This window comes from Homarus americanus, unplaced genomic scaffold (genome assembly GCF_018991925.1).
Source record: "Homarus americanus isolate GMGI-L3 unplaced genomic scaffold, GMGI_Hamer_2.0 scaffold35091, whole genome shotgun sequence".
Classification (NCBI taxonomy): Eukaryota; Metazoa; Arthropoda; class Malacostraca; order Decapoda; family Nephropidae; genus Homarus; species Homarus americanus.
In genome coordinates this window covers 208,388-231,190 of record NW_024748350.1, presented here as the reverse complement: position 1 = coordinate 231,190, position 22,803 = coordinate 208,388, and the positions used below count along the sequence as shown (strand labels likewise).

The window sequence follows — 22,803 nt, the reverse complement described above, 5'->3', positions numbered from 1 at the left end:
CACGGGTTGTTTCCATTAACGTAACCTCCCACAGTGGTCATTCCCGCGTGAGCCAACAGCCCGTGAATGACCTAGAACGACCACCTCTCAGTGCCTTAACGCACCTTCCAGTCTCTGTCCTCACAATAAGACGACCGGTATCTGGTGTCGGGGAATAACACCGTGGCCTCTCGCCCTCTGTAGCCACATGTTACACCCCCAGAGCTGACAGTTAGTGTGTGTGTCTGCCTCACCACCAAACACCCACAACCATAAAAATATTCGATTGATTTATCCCATCTGGTGGAAAGTAATTGAGAACATAATACAAATTCGAAGAAAAAACCCGTCATAAATGCATGGTAATCTTGACTCAGAAAGTTTCTATTTATTAAGAAGTGTGTGTGTATGTGTGTGTGTACAGTCACTCTGAACAAGTTAACTCAGACCAAGGAATAAGATGATCTGTTCAACTTACGCATAGAACAAGATATTTCAGGTCGTTTCGCATACAGTCCCATCAACGCTTTCGTGCACAAATTGAAATTATCTGAAATTTGCATAATAATAGAGTAGCCTAGTTCAGTATGAGGCAACCAAATCCAACCTAATCTAACCCATTCAAACCAAGTCTAACAAAATGTTGATATTAAATTACAGTGTGCACAGTTTTGAATATAATCTTGCGTTAGAAGTGATCCATAACTGGTACACGAAGACGTCAGAGTCTAAGTGATAGTAAAATCAGACGTAAAGGTACATTAATGTCTCTGAGTATCAATATCTTATTGTGTGTGTGTGTGTGTGTGTGTGTGTGTGTGTGTGTGTGCGTGTGTGTGTGTGTGTGTGTGTGAACTGTGTTAAAGACACCACTCGTGCTGTTCACAGTGGCTGCATCACCCACTGTTGTAGCCTAGGAGGTAGGGCGTTCCTCACATGCCCGCGCCGTGTGTCCCGTGAGACCGAACACAGTCAGGACAGGCAAGATGACGCTAACCTATAAACGATCCATGGAATTCCCGTGCAATAATTACCCGGATCAAGCGACGTGTGATAATCATCAGGTAATTAATGGTAAATAATGGGGGCTTATCAACAACAGGCGTGTTATTTTGTGGCCAAGAGTGTAGTTAGTGATTGGTGTTTGTACGATATTTTTTATCTCTGTAATTCAGTGTTTAATGTAGTCCTATTCTTGTCACTTAACTCACAGTAATATATCCGTGTTTTAAGAGTACATCAGGTGTAACAAGTTCTTCTCTGTGTCTTTCCCCATAATCAGTGGACGAGAGGCAGAAACAAAAATCATGAGTCAAAAGACGCCTCAGAAATTCTAAGCCGTTCCAGACCTTCGGAGATGATTGGAATCCAAGTATTCTCTTATGGCCATCAGCACTCGAACAGTCAATGTAAACATATAGTGATAGTTTTTAAAGATAATGCTAGACACTTTGAGGCAAACTACCGCTACCACAGACAAGGAAAATAACAAAAAACAAGGGAGAACACACGGGGGGGTGGACGTGAACCATCTAGTGGAAGAGGGCGAAGCGTTGTGGGAGGGAGTGTAAGACATTTATCCAATATTTACTGGTGTTGTTTTCGTGAATTACGGGACTTGGTGGCCAAGTGATCTTTACAAGCCATATCCCTAGGAAAGAAAACCTTGTATTGTTTCTACGTGGTGTGAGGTAAGTCCTTGTGTCTGGATTCTCAAAATGTCACATGTTGATTTTTTTTCCTTAGCTAGTGAGTATGAGACAGCTTTTAATATGCTCATTGATTTTAAGCTACACAGTAAATATATCAGGCAAAGGATGGTGAAATTGCATTGCGACTCTGCCGTATCTCTCAACTACCAATTCGGGTACAAAATTTTACTTAAGAATTATGGACAAGTTGAACACCCTGGCTGGATCTTTCTCTTTGTATTTTCAAACCTTACCGGAGTCTTGCGTTTTTCCCGGGGCTCAGAAGCGTTCAACCTCGTAGGTGGATCCAGGGAATAGTGTCTCCTGAGGGATGATGGTGGTGGTGCACGCTGTAAACGGTGTCTTCCCGTGTGTTTTGTAACAAGTACGAGTACACTTATAATATGCTGAGCCAGTGTAAAGAAAAATAGCTGCTTCTCACGTCAATAAGTGGTATTAAATTTTTCTTGGTCAGTGAGTAATTGAGTGTCATATACAACTACTTTTTATAATTTGTAGCAACTGTGACACTCGAAAAACTTAAAAAAAAATAATATCTTTAATCAACAACTGCGACTTAGATATACACCATTAAGTCAGATACGACACATTATGTCCATGACTGTAATATTTCGTTGATTAGGACAAATTGCAGGAAAGACTATTCATTTTGCAGGCGCACAGTTTTCAGGAAATAGAGGTCAACTACTACTACTACTACTACTACTACTACTTTTTTTTATTAACCCATTAGCGCCCATGGGCTTCGTTAGATGTGTTTGAAGTCCTATGTTGGAAGATCTCACCATCCAATGGAAGGAGGGTCGGTTCTACCATGACATCCCGGCATATGAAGTCCCCTTTTTTGCACACCATGGCGTGATCGCCGTCATAGGAAGAGCCACACACGCATTGGGAGGGCAAACCTTCTACTACTATTACTACCACCACCACACTCACTCACTTCAGATATCCCCTCCGCGTTTCTGCAGTCCACATAGGCACGTGTGTTTTAATCGCTTGTCAGCAGTATTTTTTTTTACCCGGTATTGGAATTTTAGCCACGCAAGGACGCATGCTGACTCCATATATTGAGCGAACAATGCACTATTTCGACTCAGAAAGTTCACTGCGGTCGACGGCTGCAACACGATTATTGAAGTAAGATTCCAACTCGTTATTTGATGGTTAGTTTTTCTTTAGGTGAACCTTTGTCTGAAAATTAATGGTTGTATGTTTCTGGGTTGGTTTATTTTACAATCATTGATCAAAGTATTGTTTAATTTTTGTGCTAGTATATTCTCTGATGGTTTTATTTTTATTCAGTAAGAGTTTATTAGCATTATGTTTCACAATCATCTTTTAGTCTGTTTGCCTGAAGGTACAGCATAAGAAAGTGATATAGCATTAAAGCCGATTTTGTAAACTAATTGTCTCATGTGTCTGCCATCGACGACTCACCAAGACTTGTTCTCATGTCAGCGGCAGTATATAAAGATGATTCATGAAGCCCTTCCTTATCTGTGGCTACCTTAAGGGAGAACTAATCATGTCAGGTCGACTCCCCACACGGCCACATCACATCATTCTCAAACACTTGATATTTGACAAAAAATTCACTTTCAATTTCAGTTATTCTTAATATTCATAACTACTGGGTACGTTTCTGCTTAATAATCTATGAGAGCCAGTGTGTGCAGAGACTGGTGTAGTGTATGTGTGTCTGTCTTCTCTTCTCTCTTCAGTATGAGTCAGTGTTGGCTGTGGTCCTACTGTACGTGAGGTATTTGTGTCTTCATCTGTGTCAGAAATCTTGACCCCGCATCATTACTCTCGGTCAAGTCCGCGACACAACGCCATTGGTGTCAGTGTCTCACCGTCTAACAATTCCATGTGTGTTATTGAATTTGTGGAACGTAATCCCTTTAACGTAACAATTATCTTAGATTTAATACGAATTAATTTAAAATGTAATGATAACATTAATTGTAGAAACTATGAATATAAAATATATAGATAATTACCTGAATTACAATAGAAATTGACCTGAAATCCAATAAAATGTTCGACTGTAAATAATTTCAGCTATAAATGCGGTTGATTGATATAACACGTTCAATGTTGACAAAAGATTTAAGGAAGTTGTAACACTTTCGGGTGTGACAGCGTATGGCCCTGAACAGCCAGACCTTTGTGTCTCTGCCACAAGTGGCTACGCTTTTCTGCATCAACTGAAGAAAGAGACAGCCCAGACGACTCTCTCTCTACACCAAGAATGCCCAGGGGCTCGAGCCTCCATTGTCCTCTTTCCACGCCATTGTCCCTCCGTCAGTATGGGACAGACGGCCTGGGTCATGGAGAGTGTGGAGCAGTACTAAGTAAAGCCTTCACAACATTACGCCGTAACGAGAGAACTGCTGACTCATACTTGCAAGAAAGTTTGAGCATTAATTATGAAGTTACCTGGAGGATTCTCGCCTCATCGAGGTAATTAAACTAGGACCACCAAGATTTTGATCAAGAGCTGCTTAGTAAGGACTCCGGGGTGTGTGTGTGAGCCAGAAGGGGGGGGGGGGGTGCTAGCTGGTTCCCGGGCTGAGGATAATAATTTCACTCAGTTTATTCAGTCGGCGTCAGTCAGGTAGCTAACAGAGCTCAAATTATTAGTATTATATGATTCAGTAAGCATAAAATTAATTCATATATTCGACTACTCCCAGGTGAGTCCACTGAAAATATTTGAATATGATTAAATGTGTTTATGGGGCTTTATAATATATAATTACACAGATAAGTTTAAAAACATATAACCAAAAATGTGTGAATGAGTGTAGCGAGATACACTAATTGAGCCAAATAATGAAATGATTTCTCGTACACATAGAATTACACACTGCACATCCATACATACTTGTACACACATGCTTGTACACAGACTACCATACAGTATTACACACATCCATACACTTTACACAATGTCACTGTTTATCTTGAACAAATGAGAAGCATTCAATAGTGTGTTGGTTTGTGTGTGACTGCGTGTATTATTGTGTGGCTGTGTGTGATTTTGTGTGGCTGTGTATGTCATTGTGTGGCTGTGTATGTCATTGTGTGGCTGTGTATGTCATTGTGTGGCTGTGTATGTCATTGTGTGGCTGTGTATGTCATTGTGTGGCTGTGTATGTCATTGTGTTTCTGTATATGTCATTGTGTGGCTGTGTATGTCATTGTGTGGCTGTGTATGTCATTGTGTGGCTGTGTATGTCATTGTGTGGCTGTGTGTGTCATGTCATGTGTGTATGTCTGTGTATGTCATTGTGTGGCTGTGTATGTCATTGTGTGGTGTGGCTGTGGTATGTCATTGTGTGGCTGTGTATGTCATGTGGCTGTGTATGTCATTGTGTGTGTATGTCATTGTGTGGCTGTGTATGTCATTGTGTGGCTGTGTGTATGTCATTGTGTGGCTGTGTATGTCATGTGGTGTGGCATTGTGTGGCTGTATGTCATTGTGTGGCTGTATATGTCATTGTGTGGCTGTGTATGTCATTGTGTGGCTGTGTATGTCATTGTGTGGCTGTGTATGTTAGTATATGTTGCTGTATTATAGTTAACCATATTTACACTGTTATTATGGTATGATATTGTAGTTAGATGAACCTCTGGAGCATGTTGGTGTATATCGTATAATAAACAATCACCATTAACCTATATTTTGCTGATATGTTATTTATTCAACATCTTTGAGCTAAATCACAATTATAAAAGTTGTCATTAAGAATTCTTGAATGGGAAATAAGGATTTATGAGCAAATAATATTACAATGCTTCAGCGTAAGGTAGGAAGATGGATATATAATTGCTTGAGGTGGACAGACAGACAAACGGACAGAGATGGATAGATGGATGGAGGGAGGGAGGGATAGGGTAGGGAGGCAGGCAGGCAGGCAGGGAGGGAGGAAAAATGTAGTTCATTAACTCTGAGCAGTGAATTATGATGCAATAAAAGGAAGTAATGAACATGTAGCTTCGTTAAATCTACGCCATATGCATAAATATATTCAAAGTTGTAATTACCTCTCTCTCTCTCTCGTGTTCACAAATAAATAAATACATCTCGCACACATGAGCGTCTACATACATCTACATATGTTCACACACACACACACACACACACACACACACACGAGTAAACGCAAACACAGGAAAGTTTTCAGCATTTCATTAAAACTCTCTTTTTTTCCCTTTAAATGATTTACCCCAACAAATTTCACCCATGTCTGAGTTATAAACGGCCGGCGTGTGCACTATGTCACCTATCTACAGTGTGTACCCAGCACTAGGCCTTATTTCCACACTTAGGGATGCTAAAATATTGTTTTTGTATCCTTCCACCCAGCAAAGGCAGCTTGAATTTATATTGCGATCATTTAGGTGTTTGCTTGTTTCTGTGTTTGTAATCAGAAGTTTGTCAATATCAAAGTAACTCGTCCAACAGTTTTCAGCGGAATTTCACGAACTAAGGCGTAAATGGTGTTACAGTATAGGGATGAGTGATGTGGAAAAATTGGCTTCTGCTCTGTTGGCTTAGAGGTTATAGTCTTCTGTTGTCGAATAAGTCACAGCCAGAGCTATATGTTAAAACAGGAGTACTTGTCATTATACTGTACATGTATTCTCTTGTTATAACTTTATTTGTTGAAGGCGAGAAATGTTGTCCCTCTTGAGCGATTATTTACATGTCAAATAATATTGTTTTTTGTGATTGATATTAAGGGTGATTGTATAAGTATAATATAAGGCTGTATGGAAGTATAAGCATAATAATATATGGAGGTATATAGTGATATGCATGGGGAGTATAATTACTGTAACATATAATAGTATAAAGATATATAAATGTATATGTACAGTCTTGCTTCTAGGACAATTTGTCATCCCATTTTATATTATTTTCATATAGGTCTGGTGGTGATGGTTGTTCATATCAGGATTTGCCTTCATCATCATCATCATCATCATCATCATCATCATCATCATCATCATCATCATCATCCAGCATCATAATCATCATCATCATCATCTTCATCATCATCATCATCATCATCATCATCATCATCCAGCATCATAATCATCATCATCATCATCTTCATAATCATCATCATCATCATAATCATCATCATTATCGATCATCAGTACTGTACAATTTCGTGTCATAGGCTAAGTCTTGACCGCTGTCTCTCCTGTAGCTGGCCTTGTGGCACTACCGGCATTGGAACTTAATCCTAACAAGATATATTTTATACGGTTATTTAAGGCAGGTCATATCCTTATCTATTAAATCAAGCTTGGTCAACATCTTTATACATTAGAATATTTAAGAACATTTAATTATATATCTTTTTCAAGTCTGGCCATCTCTCTCTAAACTTATTCATGACTTATTCATTAATTCTTATTCATTTATTCACGGTTTGGTATCTTTTTATGATATAGTCACAACATTCTTACACTTTTTTAATTCATAGTTGACCTAACCTGACCTAACCTGCATCTGGGTTAGAACACAAATGATAAATAGTCGAGCAAATTCGCAATAAAACTGGATATTTTGACCCATAAGTTCCAGGTCATTAATGGATCGTGGTGCATTTTCGTCCTACAGTTATTGTTTGTTTCATATAATTCTTGAAGGACAACGAGACTAAAATTCTATGGTTAAATTTAAAAACGTTACCTTCAAATGGTTATGTTAATATTCACACAATTTCCATGGGCTGTATTTTAGTTAACTTTGTCAGGAAATCATTGTCTTGTTTCCAAATGAGGTATTTCTTTCCTGGAGTATATAGTTCTATCTGACACAATGTTGTCATATCGATTAAAACTTGACTAGTTAAAATTACACAGGACTAGTGACTTTATTAGTGTTCATTAGGAATTAGATTTTTCAGCTTGGCTCTCACAACACATTGGCGGCAACTCGTTAACTGTCCTGTTCGTAGTTTTCTGGACATTCCTCGATGTATGTGTCATTACTGGTGTTGGGTATCTTACTAACAGAATCCATTACAAGGAAGAATTGACTCCTAATATCCGTCTAACCAAGTTTTTTCAGTATCAGGCAGCACTTATTTCCCTCAGGAGCATCAAAAATTATATGTATAAATTCCCAATGCTAGGATTTATTTTTTTCAAATGTTATGGCGAGAGATCACTGTTGTTTTCTACAGGGAATAAGCTAGAGAATCAACCCAATCTTACTTTAGTCACCTTTGGAGAATATGTGAGATCAAGACAAAGAGCGTAAACAAACGTCTATGTCATATTACCAATCATTGTTGCCATTAGTAGATGTAATAAACTACGTAATTCGAATACGAAGCTTGATCACATCTTATAACGAAAAATGGCATTTGATACATGAGTTGATTATTACCACTCGGCTAAAACTCCGTGAATGATATTAACACATTATCAAGGTTGACGTTAAAAGTGAGGAAAAACGAGTGAAATCTGAGGTAAAATTTAAGTTCATATCTTTAAAAAAAATGTTTTGGGTGTTTTCTCCTTGTCACAATCGAATTTAGATAGAGCAGCGAGGGAGTAATTGAGCCGAAGTAAGAAACAATAGAATGCTCAAACTACAGGGCTTTGGAAGTAATATACTAAAGATTCATTTCTACAGCACAAACATTAACTTAGGGGAAAGTTTACCTCAGACTTCGGTACAACTCGACCAATCCATCATGCAGCTTAAAAAAAGAAGAAAAATAATAGATACGGCTTTGAAAAATAAACTGATGCTTTACTCGGAACAAGAAAAATCGTAAATACACTTTGACCTTTGAATGGCGTGAAAGTGCTGGGATGAATTTTTTTCGTTTATTTAATATGTTGGCCAGAGATCGTACAGGACCTAAAAACCAGAAGTAACTTTAGTTTGCCAGGGAATGTTTTTAAACCCAGACACACAGTATATTTTTTCCTGTGCTATAATTAGTAGTTACAAAAACAATTTGCTTTTTACAGTTATATTTTCGAAATTTATCGGTAATGTATAATAACAAAAATACATCAATTTGCATACTGTTAGATATTTATTCATGTTCTCCTCCCTCAATACTTCAGTTGAACCGTTGAGAGCCATGAGGATCTGGCATGGCACAGAATACGTAATGTACCTTTTCCAAACGTCTTTCTATTTGCTTCAGTGTGTGTTGTTGTATTGAGAGATTTAACTTGAATTAATGTTTTATTGTTAAAAAGTTTCACCACATGACAAGATAAGGTTCACTAAATAGTTATAAGATCTGTTAAATGATTATTGATAAAATTGCGATTATATTATAGCTGTTCCTGAATTATATATTATTTAAGAACCTCCTCAAGAAAAAATATGATATGTTAAATTCTTCTTATATGCTACCTTGTACTTCAGATATAGATATTGTTTTATTATCAAACATATAACTCGGTATCGTATCCATTAAACTTATAACTCGGTATCGTATCCATTAAACTTATAACTCGGTATCGTATCTATTAAACTTATAACTCGGTATCGTTTCTATTAAACTTATAGCTTGGTATTTTGTGTGACTAGGAACTCTTTATTCCATTTGTCTATCTCACAATCTGTAGCCTACTGGATGAGGTTGAAAAAATACATTAAACGTCGAATAAAAATTAAAATAAGTTTTTCTTCGAATTTATAACATCACTTGATATCACCGGTTTTTATAATCTATCTCAGAGTAGAGGTAGCAAGCACGGCACTCAGTGTGGATTACAGAGTACTAGGCATTTTACAGCAGGAATGAAGGCCTTTTGGGCTGCAACTTAAGCAGTTCTGAAGTGGTTGAGAGCTGGATTTGCTAACGTTTTATCCTTACGAGTAGCAAGTCGCTTCACCAAACCAGGACACAAGAACCACTGAACTACACGAACAGGAAAAAAAATAATATATGATAAGATATATTCTCTTTTATTGTGAGCTTATTGTATGTTGCATGATAATTGGGCTGAGAAATTTTTTCATCCTTAATTAATTCATTCTGCTAAAACCTTAATAAGATAACCGAGTCTGATGAACACAAGCATAATTAGATAACGTAAACACAAACTACAAAGGCTTCATTGTGTGAGAACTTCTGCATCCGAAATTTAGGATTATTTTGTTACACAGTAAATTCATGTCAGGCGCTCTTGTTCATCTTATAATTGTAGCCACTAAACACCGCCGCTTTGACACAGGCTTACTGTTCTGTCCAAACTCTGGACGTGTATTTGGCATTGTTGAGTGAGATTTTGCTTTGTGATTGTTGTGTTAAACTGGTAACGGCAATCGCAGTCCCACACAATATATATATATATATATATATATATATATATATATATATATATATATATATATATATATATATATATATATATATATATATATATATATATATATATATATATATATATATATAAATTCTTTCGAATAGGAATAAAAAGACAAGAAATCCTGTCAGACATTCACTTAAGTCCTCCTCCCTCCAAAAAAAGAAAACAATCTAACACACACAGACACTCAAAAGTTTCCCCCAAGTCCATTGCAACACGGAGTCTTTAACTTAACGCCACGAAAAAATTCCAGGGGGAATAAGAAAGTTACCGCGCGGGTTGTTGGTAGACGAGCGCCATCTATTGAGCAGACGCTGCACCATGGCGCGCGACGTGGCAGACAATGGTTGCTGGTGCCTTCATAATGGAGACCGAAGGAAGACACTGTTTAAAGCCTTAGGTTACGAATACAATGTGTTATCAACTAAATGAGGATTTCCTATACAAATCTAGTTTCGGTACGTAGAAGCTGTGTGCTGTACACCATCGGCCACGGCCAACGTCATATACAACTAATTAAGATCAGCTCTTTCTGATAAAATATCTGCTTAACATCTCTGCATATCCACCTTAATACAGTTTCATCTTTATTTTTATTCCATACGTGTTATTCTCCCACACATCCCGACTGTATCTTTCAAACTGCGAACTATTTTTTTTTCAACGTTGGTTTTAATCTATGTTCTCTTACCACCAAATGAGAGACATAATTAACTTAGAAATTCATGAAAATTCTTACCCATGTTTGTATTGATGTGTGGATGTGAAGGCCCTACTGTTGTTAGGCTGTAGGCATACGGGCATATATCATTTTAAGTGTGTGTGTGTGTGTGTGTGTGTGTGTGATTATTCTTTGCATGTGTGTGTGTGTGTAGTTAGTTTGTGTGTATATACGTGTTAGGTATTTTTGCCTATGCATTTGTGTATGTTTTATTTACCTGTAAATTTGTATAACATTTCTGTGTACGTGTTTGCATGTTATATACATATACCGTATATGTGTGTGCTTCATCATCTCAGTAATCAATCAGAACACCCACACACTCACACAGTTTGTTCTTTTTGCAGAAATAGTTTGCATAACATAATTAACCGTGGCACAATTTCACAACAATATCTGATGACACACAAAACAAAATATTATAATAAAAATATTATTGAGTTTAAAAATGCAGGCGTAACCTTTGCGAGACAGATTCTTAATGTAATGTAAGTTGAGAAATATTTCACATTTTCCTAGACCAGCGCCGCCGTCTCCAGCTGAAGCTTAGGCAGAATCAAGTGACAGGTGTTGATATAGAAGGATTTTTCATACCATGATGTCCGTCAGGTATTTTCCGTTCCTGCAATTTGCAGGATGACACACACACACACACACACACACATACATACATACATACATACATACATACATACATACATACATACATACATACATACATACACATACACACACACACACACACACACACACACACATACACACACACACACACACACACACACACACACACACACACACACACACACTCTCTTTCTCTCTCTCTCCCCCATGGTTAATAAATATACATCTACGTCGCTACGCTGAGTTAACTAATTGCATGGCATTACATAAATACAAAATATGAGGGAGTCAATGGTTACAAAAATAAAGGTTTACACATATATATATATGTTCCTATATAGGACATCCAAATAACCCTTTGATTCTAGGTACTGGCATAACGCAGATGAAATTTAAATGAACTTGCTGAAAATTAAAAAAAGAACCATTTTTATCCATGTATAACTATTACTTGCTAAAAATACTTAAACAAATTGAAATATCAGTTCGTATAATGTAAATAATACTTAAAATTATAAAAGAATAATTCGTATTTATTATTTTATTACGATACCAACGAAAGACACCTTCCTTAATGTAGGTTAGGTTAGGTTAGGTTAGGTTAGGTTGTCAATTACCGTACGTTATTATAGCCTCTGTATCTAGTTGTTATTATCATATTATTCCTTTGGATCACTAAGAGAAACAGGGAGAATAAAAGAGAGTAAAAGAGAGATAATAAAGAGTGAAAGGAGTGAGAGAGAGAGAAATAGAGAGAAAATCAGAATAAAGAGGGAGTTTTGGAGAGGGAAATTCAGAGTAAAGAGATGTAATAAAGATTGAGAGACAGAGACAGAGAGAATGAGTGAGTGAGATTGTTTTTTAAATGTAACGAATTTTTTTTCTGTATGTTTGAATACCCGGACGTGTGTTTGTTTTGTGGTTATGAGTGTGTGTGTGTGTGTGTGTTTATGCATGTGGGTGATTATGGAGTTCCCTATTTGGAGTTGTTTTAGAGATCGATTCTTTCTAATAGTAGTAGTAGTAGTAGTGAGTAGTAGTAGTTGTGGTAGTAGTAGTAGTAGTGGTAGTAGTAGTTGTGGTAGTAGTAGTAGTTGTAGTAGTAGTAGTAGTAGTAGTAGTGGTAGTAGTAGTTGATAAAAACATGAAACGATTTTAGTTCATTTAGTGCAAGTTTTAATTTGAAGTTCTCAGTCAACTAATGCTAGCGTCTCATTATATCTAAAACATCAAATACCCAATACTTTTCCAAGGGTCAAAATAAACGTCAAGTTTACCTTTTCACATATCCGTTGAGACATTGTTACATAACTATATGACAAATTTCATAACCGAATGACAGAACACATATCGAATGACAATGTAAAATAATTGTTGGTGGTAAGTCATTCTCCAGTTGTTACATTCTCAAACTATATGTAGACTGTCGATTTATTGTCCACTTCTGTCAACTTCATAACTTATGTCAATCATTTCCGTTAGCATGAACGAACAGTTATTTTAGATTGTCATTCGATATGTGTTCTGTCATTCGGTTATGAAATGTGTCAAATAGTTATGTAACAATGCCTCAACGGATATGTGAAAAGGTGTAATACCGAATTCCTCATTAGTATTTACATTACCTTGAATGTAATTAATCTCGTAAATGTAATGAATTTCATGAGTGTAATGCCGTTTTATATATTTTGATATCCTTAATTATAAAAGAGTAAAGCCATTAAATACAATAATTTATTTATATGTAATGGTCGGTTTTAAACTTAATACCACCAGCATGAACTTCTTAAATTTTGAAGCTTTTGTAACCAGCTATTAACAGCAACCTTGAATGTATTATGAGCTGAATTTATCTGCAAAATGTTAACTGTGACACTACGTCTAATAAAAGTTAACCTTAAAATGTAATAAATTAGTTCTTGATAGAATAAGTTAGGTTATGTTAGGTTAGAATAATTTTACATTTTCCTTCAACCAATTTATAATATTTCCCCAAAATTTAAGGTTTTTGTTTAAATTATTCAATCTCACGTTATGTTTAAGGGAATCTTTATATTTAAGGTATTGTTGCGTTTAAGGGGCTCATCATATTTAAGGATCCAATTCCGTTTTAGGTTTGTTTACGTTTGTTCTCCGCCAGATTATTGCATGAGAGAATGATATGAAACAGTAAGATAGAGAAAGAAAAGACGAAGAGATGGAGGAGAAAGAGAAAAGGGGAGGGCAGAAAAAGAGAAGAAAACAGACGAAACAGAAATAGAGAAGGAGAGAAAAGAGGTAGAAGAGAGGCAGTGAAATAGGAAAAAGACAGAGAGAGAGAGAGCGAGAGAAAGAGGAAGAGCAACACAAGATGAAGAAAGAGAGTTAAAAGGAAGCAAAAAAGATGGAGAGAGAAAACATAGAGGAAAAAAGAAAAATAGAGAAGGCAGAGAAAAGTGGAGAGAGAGAGAGAGAGAGAGAGAGAGAGAGTACAATAATGAGAGGAGAACTGAAGACGTCAGCTCACTGCCATGAGTGTATATAGTTTAAGCAGATAAGACACACACACCTACATGCTCGAAAGTTCCGTGCACTGCATTTCAACACATGTTCTTTAACTTGTATGCTGGGATAAACAAATTTCATCCAGTATCAAATGTTTAACCGCGCGTAACACCAGCTGCTGCCATCTACCGAGCGACCACAGCACTAAGGCCGTGTGGAATTTCCCTCTCCTAGCCTCCTGGTGTGTGTGTGTGTGTGTGTGTGTGTGTGTGTGTGTGTGTGTGTGTGTGTGTGTGTGTGTGTTTAATTACTTTTATCAGCACAAATTAACATGTTCTTCTCATTTATATTTGTGTAATTTAATTATTATTTTGACTCTGTTAATGAATTGCTGTTAATAAATATCTGTGTCGCTGCCGGTAAACAAAGTAATAATCATCACCATATCGAGGACTTTAGTGTATTTCCTTCATATATTTTATCCCTCTCCTTCCCGTTTTTCACTGTTGACTTGCTTCGCTCATCGTATTATCCCTTTCCCTTAATTTTATTTGATGTTTCTCCGTTCTTGTTCCATACCAAATAGAAAGGGAGAGGAGGAAGGATTGATTACATATACAATCTTTATTTCCTTATGGAGAAAAATAAAAAGATCTATATCTTTTGTGTGTGTTTCTGTGTTCATGGTCTCTCTCAACACCACATTCACTGTGTTAGGTGTTAATTAGACTATAACCACGAAGATGTTCTCACTGGCTAGCATATGGGATAAATAAGCTTTAAAAAAATACGATTTGGTTGAAGAGTAAGTGAAATGTGGGTTGTGTTTACCGTAGAGTTTTTATCGATTCCAAGGCCTTGTACAGTGTGTTTTCTCCTTTTAACAACTTGAATTTTATATCATAAGCCGTTTGTTTTGACAAAGGAATATAATCACTTTGTGTGTTGAAGAAAAACCTTTACACTAAAGCCTTTAAGATTTTACCTTTTATGTGTGATGTATTAAAATGGAGATTTAATGTTTTTCCTTTCTACCGCAAGAGTTTTCCCGCATGCCTCAGGGTTGTCAGGGTGTACCATAAATCTTCCGATTGTTCACTGTCATCTACTAACTCTACCCACTGTAACAAATATTCTGTGTTATGCAGCTCCCTTAGGCAACAGGACCCTATTACCACCACGTCTAACCACATCACGTATTTGATACCATACAATCTACCGTCATTCTCCAATAGCACTGCCATCCCTATAAACTATACCATACTATCCATCACTCCCAAATAGTTCTGCCATCCCCGATAAACCACTCGACACCATACAACCCACCATCAGCACGCTGTTCCCATAAACCACGCGTCTCCATTCTCCTAAATTATAGATGATAATATTTAATGCCTAGGTTACCCCTACGTTAAATTCTTTACAGAGCCGTATGTGTATAGCACAAAGAGAAGGCAGTGCTCTGTAACTAGTGTGTACAAAATGAGTAATTTAGGTCAACTTTCTCAGGTTCGGTTAGAATATGTATGTTTTGATAGTAAATGCAAAGTGAAGTTGGGTTATATATGATGTGTGGATATTATTTTCTTACTTAATATTCTTAACTTCCCTTAATACTGTATGTACATTAGTGCAAACATTACTGCCTGACCATAATGCTCTCATGTTTCCTGTATACTGACTAACCTGTGTATGTTAGTCAGTATGTTCTTAATCATACTGGTTAGCTAGATGTTTTTTGTGACATTAAATTGTGTTAATAAATCTCTTACATAACACATTTTAACATAGATGTCTTGGTTACTTTAGTTTTAATTATCATCTTTTGATATACTAGATCAAGTTAATGTCTCGGTGGGGCTTAGGATTCCTTTATTTACTTCGAATTAAAACAAAACAAACGTTCCTTCTACACATTGTATTTCATGCGTACAGTAAAAGAGCTCGTGTGGGGTGTTAATCTTTCGTTCGGTCATAAGTGTGGAGGAAATAAAACCTTCTCTCTGCTGACCTGTACTGTGGTTAATATTGTTGAGTTACTGTGTTACCTCACATTCAGCACAAGTCAGCCACATCAACCTGTCTCACTATTGCATCACCTCCAGTGTGAATTGATTTGCTCAAAATCTCCTACAGTTTGCACCACCTCTTGTATGTCAACCTGTCACACAATTTGCAAAAGCTAAATTTTACTCAATCACCTCAAACCTGTCGCACTATTTACACATTCTACCATCAGTATAACTTGAAAAACTGTACCTTTCGCACAATTACACTAATACTACTAGTGGAAAATTGCTAAATGTTGATATTATTGAACTGTATTGAAGATGATGCGAAGTTTGTGAAAAGATATCTCAATCAGGTTGACCTTTCCCATTATATACATTCATTGACCTTCCTCAGACACAGGTCAAGTCACCATACAGTCACGGCATATATTCAACCTTCATCTATCATGACTTTTAACTTATCAAACTCGCCTTAATACTATCATCGACTCCACGTCAATTTCTCTCAACGCCTTATCAACTTCCGCAAAATTGTCTCGGGAGAGTGATGTGAGGGGAGTGTGGCTGTGCATCTTTAATCCCGCTAAAGCGTTTACGTGTCTCAGCCTGTGTGTGTGTGTGTGTGTGTGTGTGTGTGTGTGTGTGTGTGTGTGTGTGTGAGTGATTGCTATGAAGCGTGTGGGGGTTCAGTTTTATTAGTATGCGTGTGTAGCCCCTTATCTGCAGCGAGTATATCACCGTTGCGTCTGTGTGACTGTTTCTCGTGCCCTTGATCGTCTTCCGCAACAACGTCTGTCACCCTGCCACAGCTATACGTGTGATCGTTACTCCGCCACAGCTATACGTGTGATCGTTACTCCGCCACAGCTATACGTGTGATTGTTACTCCGCCACAGCTATACATGTGATCGTTACTCTGCCACAGCTATACATGTGATCGTTACTCTACCACAGCTTTTGTGTGATCGTTAATCTACCACAGCTATGCGTGTAATTGTTACTCTACCACAGCTATACGTGTGATTGTTACTCTGCCACTGCTATGCGTGTAATTGTTACTCTACCACAGCTATACATGTGATCGTCACTCTGCCACAGCTATACATGTGATCCATCGTTGTTCCTGTACACCTTTCAATATCACTGATTAGTATTGTTTTTTTAAGGTCGCCTCGCTCAACCATTACTATTTGGCTACTGTGCTAACAGAGCCTTGTCCCCACGTCTATAAAGCGCAGGTCTCCGTTACCAGCGTTTCTCTCGTCCTAAGGCAATGGTGCGTGTTAGCCATTGTGTGAGTAGTTTATAAAGCTCACCGTCAGTAATGGGATCTGTGCCCCTACAGTTGTGTACGTATGTATGTATGTGTGCCTTCATGTGCGTGTTTTTACTTTCAGGTAGGTGTGTAAGCTTGTTGAGTGCCATGAGCGGTAAGCGTGGCGTCATCAACAGTGGGTGTGTCGCCTTATCAGTAATCTTGTGTGGTCGTGTTGTATTCACACGCGTGGCACCATGATAACACCGGTAGTCTGTGTGTCGCCTCGATTTACATATTATAGTCATGAACAGCAGTGAAGGTAACCAGCGTGGAAATGATCTGATGAACTTTTTTGTTTAGCTTCAATGGTTTGAATGTATATGTTGATTACTGATGAAGTCACAAAGTTAAGAGTTACGACAAATCCTTGGAAACGGCGATCAAGTACCGGATGAAATAAAAACAGATTAGTGAGTAGATATACTGTATAAGAAATCGACAGTCCATACCAACTGTGCTAGCCAATATATACCCATAATTAAAGCCTGGATACCCTGCTGTAAGTCTATAAACCTTGAGTTAGTTTCGACGCCTCCCCCCCCCCAAAAAAAAAAATCAAATATGAGAGGAACGAATTTAATCATCCATGACAGACATTCATTCATAATTAGTTTATGATGTAGAGGACCAGTAGCGGTCCCTGTGGCAAAGAATTATTTTTTTTTTATTTCATACAAAGTAGTCTATTTTTTTTTATAGACAATGTGAAAACAGTATTCCATATGTACTCCAGGAGAGGTGGTAGCCAAGATACTAACCACGTCATGTTCAGAGACTCACTGGGAAATTTAACCTTCGGTGAGAAAAAAATCAACCCACAGATAATGTTTGTTTTAAGCTATCCATACAACACATCACAACCCGCACAACCTTTACCCACGTGTGATTGATAGCTTCAGAATATTCGACATTTCCTACACTCAGCACAGAGGTCTTTTGTTGTCAGAGGTGTTTGTGTGTCTTCACCAATAGTTTGTGAAGTTGTTTGTGTCGTTATCTGTGTTGTCCTCTGTGTTCGTACCGTCTGTGAACTTAAAAGACAAACTTGTACAAATAAACATCATGTTCCAGACCGTGAATTCAATACGTGTCATTTCGCGTCAACTCGCTTACCTGCCTTCACCGAGACCTCACCAGCTTCCTCTACTACTGTCTTAAGCAAATAGGTAACACACATTAGAAGAAAAAAAATCTCTACACAATAAAATAAACATATCTTATTATCCATTAGAGAAAAAATACTGATTTCAAAAGTAAATTTAATGAACATTTCCACCATTTGGCTAAGAGGTATGTTTCGCAAGATTATACATTTTCAATTAAATTAAATCTGTAACTGAATACTATTAATGTAATTAACGCCGGTTTATAATATTCTATTCTTTTGTTCAAGGTTAACAATAGAGTTGTTTATATGTTAAAGAAGCCAGGAGCTCTATCCTTTTATCTGGGCTCTCTCTCTCTCTCGCTACTTAAATGCCAATATTATTGTTTTCTTGTTACTGACTTGGGATTAAGCAAATTACTGGCTGAAACTCTAGATTAACATACATTATGGAAGTGTTCGTGCTCGTGTTTGTGCTTGGTTAGCTGTGAGCTCGTATGTGTATGTCTTTGTTCTTTGTACGTATCCGGGGCAGGTTGAGGGTTTCATGTTTGTGTGCGTTTTGTATGTATTGCTTTACATTGAGTGTGTACAGTTGTATGTATGCACAACCTACATTAGGAATATGTTTTGTGTGTATTTGTGATTATGCGTGTGTACGTGCGTGCGTGTGTAATAAAGAGAAAAAAAATCACCTTAATGTGAGACAGAGCAATTTTTTTTTATGTGCGTGTGTATATATGTGAATGTGCATTTGTATCTGTGTGTAATTGTGTATATATATCGACAGTATGTGTGTACCTGGAAGAAAGGATTATAAAGAATAAAACTTCGATGTTAACGTTATTAATGGAAACTGATGCTAATACTACGTTTAATTTGGGCGTTTGTATCGGTCGTTAAATTACTGCATTCACACATTCCTTCTTATACAAGCGGAGGATCCTCAGTAACTCGTTCCCGTGGCCCAAATCTCCTGCGGGCCGAAAGATAATCCTGTACACTGATTAACACAACCACACTGACTAACAATCCTTAACTGATAATAGCTAAGTCACTATACTCCCACACACAGACAGAGATTAACAACATTCACATCCCCCACACATTCCCTCATATTTGCAGCGCCCCACACTCCCACACACAGAAATTTATAGTACCCAATTACCCATACTCCCACACACATAGAGATTTACAGCAGCCACTCACACACACACACACGCGCGCGCGCACACACACACACACACACACACACACACACACACACACACAGATTTACAGCACCCACTCTCCCACACACATTTATAGCACTCACTCACTCACTCACTCACTCACCCACTCACTCACTCACTCACTCACTCACACAGCCAGATTTACACCATACAGAACGACATTTCAAGAAGGAACGGAATTCTATAGTACAAGTAAAGGTTGTCTTAAAGTTCCGCGTACATTGAGTTACATGACAAATTCCTAATACATAAAAGACACTGGCAACTCAACACCCAAACCACAAGAGATCAGGGAATTAACAGTATTTTAGGGGGCCTTTCCCTGCTGTAGAAGATTATAGTTACAAATAAAATAAATAATCGGCTTTTGAGTAACAACTGAACAACGTGGAGGAAAAGACAAAGTTGTGGTGTCTTAAATCTTCATGGTGAACAGTTTGAGGGAGTGGAAGAGGAGATGACTGTAAGACAAGTATAGTAAGGGAGCGACAAAAGGCCTAAGACAAGACGTAGAAGTAGTCCAATCATTCTTGCCTATTTCCTCAAGAGTCTAAACTTTCGGTTAACTAATTTGCATGTAAAGAAAATAGTTAAATTCAATCAAATAAGAAAGTTAACAATGAATTAATAGATCTCTCGTAAAGTATACGGTAAACTATTCGCCCCGTGAGATTGTGGCCAGAAAGCTTCAAGACGGGCAGGGAAATTGAGAGGAGATTACCGTGTAGAAAGTGTTGTTTCGTGGGTGTCGGAGCTCTGGGGGATGAACGCCAGCTTTACCCCACGCAAGATATATGACGCTGTTGTGATATTGCCTTACATACACACACACGCTCACTCACTCACTCACTCCTACATACAATACATACATACGTATATATACATACACATAGATAAATATATAGCATTATTCTATTTTGTGTGTGTACGTTTGTATAATAGGTAGTAATAAATAGTCTATGTATGTCCTTTCAACCATATGTATACAGGTTTGTGTATACATAAGTAAGGGAAAGTGCGTGTCTAAATTTGTTTTCGTTTTGCCTCATATCAACCAACATCAATCAACAAGTACAGAATATACTTAACAACACCTTCCATTTGCCAAAACTAGACAATATAAAAAAAAACGTAAAAAATAAATAATAATGGAAATAATAATTAATAAATTGTGTAACCATCTAAGGCAAAATATATGTTAATGGCTCAGTAATGGGTCAGTAATGGCTCAGTAATCTCTCTTAACTTGTTTTTCCTATGGTGAGTGTTGGGAGTTACCCGTTTGATTTTCCTCCATGTAAAAATTAATTAATTTCCTCCTCACTCACTCGGGTCAAAACGAACTGATCAATTAACTGTCGAGTATTTTTACGAGCGGCTTAGCTAGGTGAAATTATATTACGTTGGGATGAGTTAGGTTAAGCTTAGGTTAGGTTAGATTAGATTAGGTTAGGTTAAGTTAGATTAGGTTATGTTAAGTTAGGTTAGAGTAAGTTAGGTTAGAGTAGGTTAGTTTAAGTTAGATTAGGTTAGGTTAAGTTAGGTTAGAGTAGGTTAGGTTAAGTTAGGTTATCTTAGGTTAAGTTAGGTTAGAGTAGGTTAGGTTAGCTTAGGTTATCTTAGATTTGTTAATATTAGGTTTGTTTAAGTTAGGTTGGGTTATCATTAGTTAGCTGAGGTTTGGCTGGATTGGATATGATTGCATTGGTTAGCTAAGGTAAAGTTAGTTTAAGTTGATGTAAGCTTTGGTTACTTTAGTTTAGTTTCGTACAGGTGAGATAAGGTTTAGTTATGCTGAGTTTGATTAAGTTAGGTTAAGTTTTTCCTAGATATACACTTAAAGTCAGGTTTTGTTAATATCACTTAAACATGTTTTCATCACGACGCTGTCCTGAGTTTAATGTACTTTACACCACACTCCCAACAGACGCAGTTATAACCTGCGTGACGCCTCCCCCTCCCGCCACTCTCCGCATTTCTCCTGAAGACAATTTGCCTAAAAGCTCCATTACGTGATGCGGAAGTTTTCTGAGTATTACGGGTTGCAAAATGATGCAGAGAATTATGAAGGAGGAGTGACGGTTAGAGAAGAGTGATTGATGAATGGGAGTTTAGTCGCTTCTACTCACCGTTAGTTGAGTCCTGCTGAGATGAGACTGGGCTCAGCAGACAGCAGACCAGCAGCAGCAACAGCAGCAGCATCAGCCGCACAGTCTTATCGTACAGTTGTGTTAATTTCATCATGGAAATAAACTTTGTTATCTTCCCTGCAACTTTTTTGTTCGTGTTTATTTATTTATTTGTATTGACACGAGCTTGGAAGATTGTATATAGCACTTAACGCACCTTTTCACACTCTTTCTGAATATAAACCTTTCTGAATATAGACCTAGGTTGAGTTAGATGAGGCCGTGCTTAAGAGCTCTTTACTGCGTGTCTGTGTACTTACAAAGGATTTGATCACTGCATCAACACCATTGATCGCTAAATAATCCCGTGTGTCTGCACCGCCTGATCCTCCTCCACTCAGGAGCGAGAACAACACTCTCTGTAAATAGTCGGCTTTCTTACACTTTATAAATTAATAATTTTCAAAAATAAATATTTTGGTTGATCATGAACACTCGTGTCAGGAAATGATAAGCAATACCTTCTGAAAATATACTAATAGCTTCATATCCGTCACACTGCTATTTAACACTTTGAAGAATAACAAAAAGAAACATTCATATATGTATATATTTATATGTACATTTATATTATAGCTGTAAACACCGAGGTTAACTGTTACCAGCTTACTCGATGTTTCCGCTCACAAATCGTCACTAAAATCGCTCGAGAAAGAGAGGTGGTGTGAAAGAGGGCGAAGGAGGGTGGTGGGGGAGGGAGGGAGGGAGGGGCCCGAGAGCTGCACCTCACCGTCCTGCTCCGCCGGTGGTCGGTGCCGTACTGAGGCCCGCCGCCGCTCCCACCCCCCACTCACCTTCCATCTACCTATGGCACTCATTCCAAGGTGCGCTGCTCACCTACTCCACTATGATGTCTATATCCCTAGTGGGTGAAGCAAATCTTGGATATATTTCTATACATGTCCAAATATAGACCTAATCCACGACTGTCTATATCCCTAGTGGGTGAAGTAGATTTCAGATATACTTTTTATCATACCTTTACACACCAGCATTGCCTTATGTATACGGCTGAGCTCAGTGATATTTACATTTACTTTTATTCACAACTAGGTCGAGT

General features: G+C 37.6%; 1 protein-coding gene across 3 annotated transcripts in view; it reads right to left on the bottom strand.

The window, feature by feature from the left end:
* Positions 1-22,495, bottom strand: part of LOC121880240 (nephrin-like) — a 113,225-nt gene extending 90,730 nt beyond the window's left edge. For 2 of the 3 annotated variants that reach the window (XR_006091509.1, XM_042387397.1), the window contains exon 1: positions 21,684-22,409. Coding sequence is in view for 2 of the 3 variants with exons in the window: in XM_042387397.1 (XP_042243331.1) it covers positions 21,684-21,798 (115 nt within the window). In the remaining variant the exon portion in view is untranslated. Of the gene's footprint in view, positions 1-21,683; positions 22,410-22,473 lie in introns of those variants that run through there. The other variant, XM_042387396.1, reaches the window with a different exon arrangement.
* Positions 22,496-22,803: the final 308 nt, after the last annotated feature.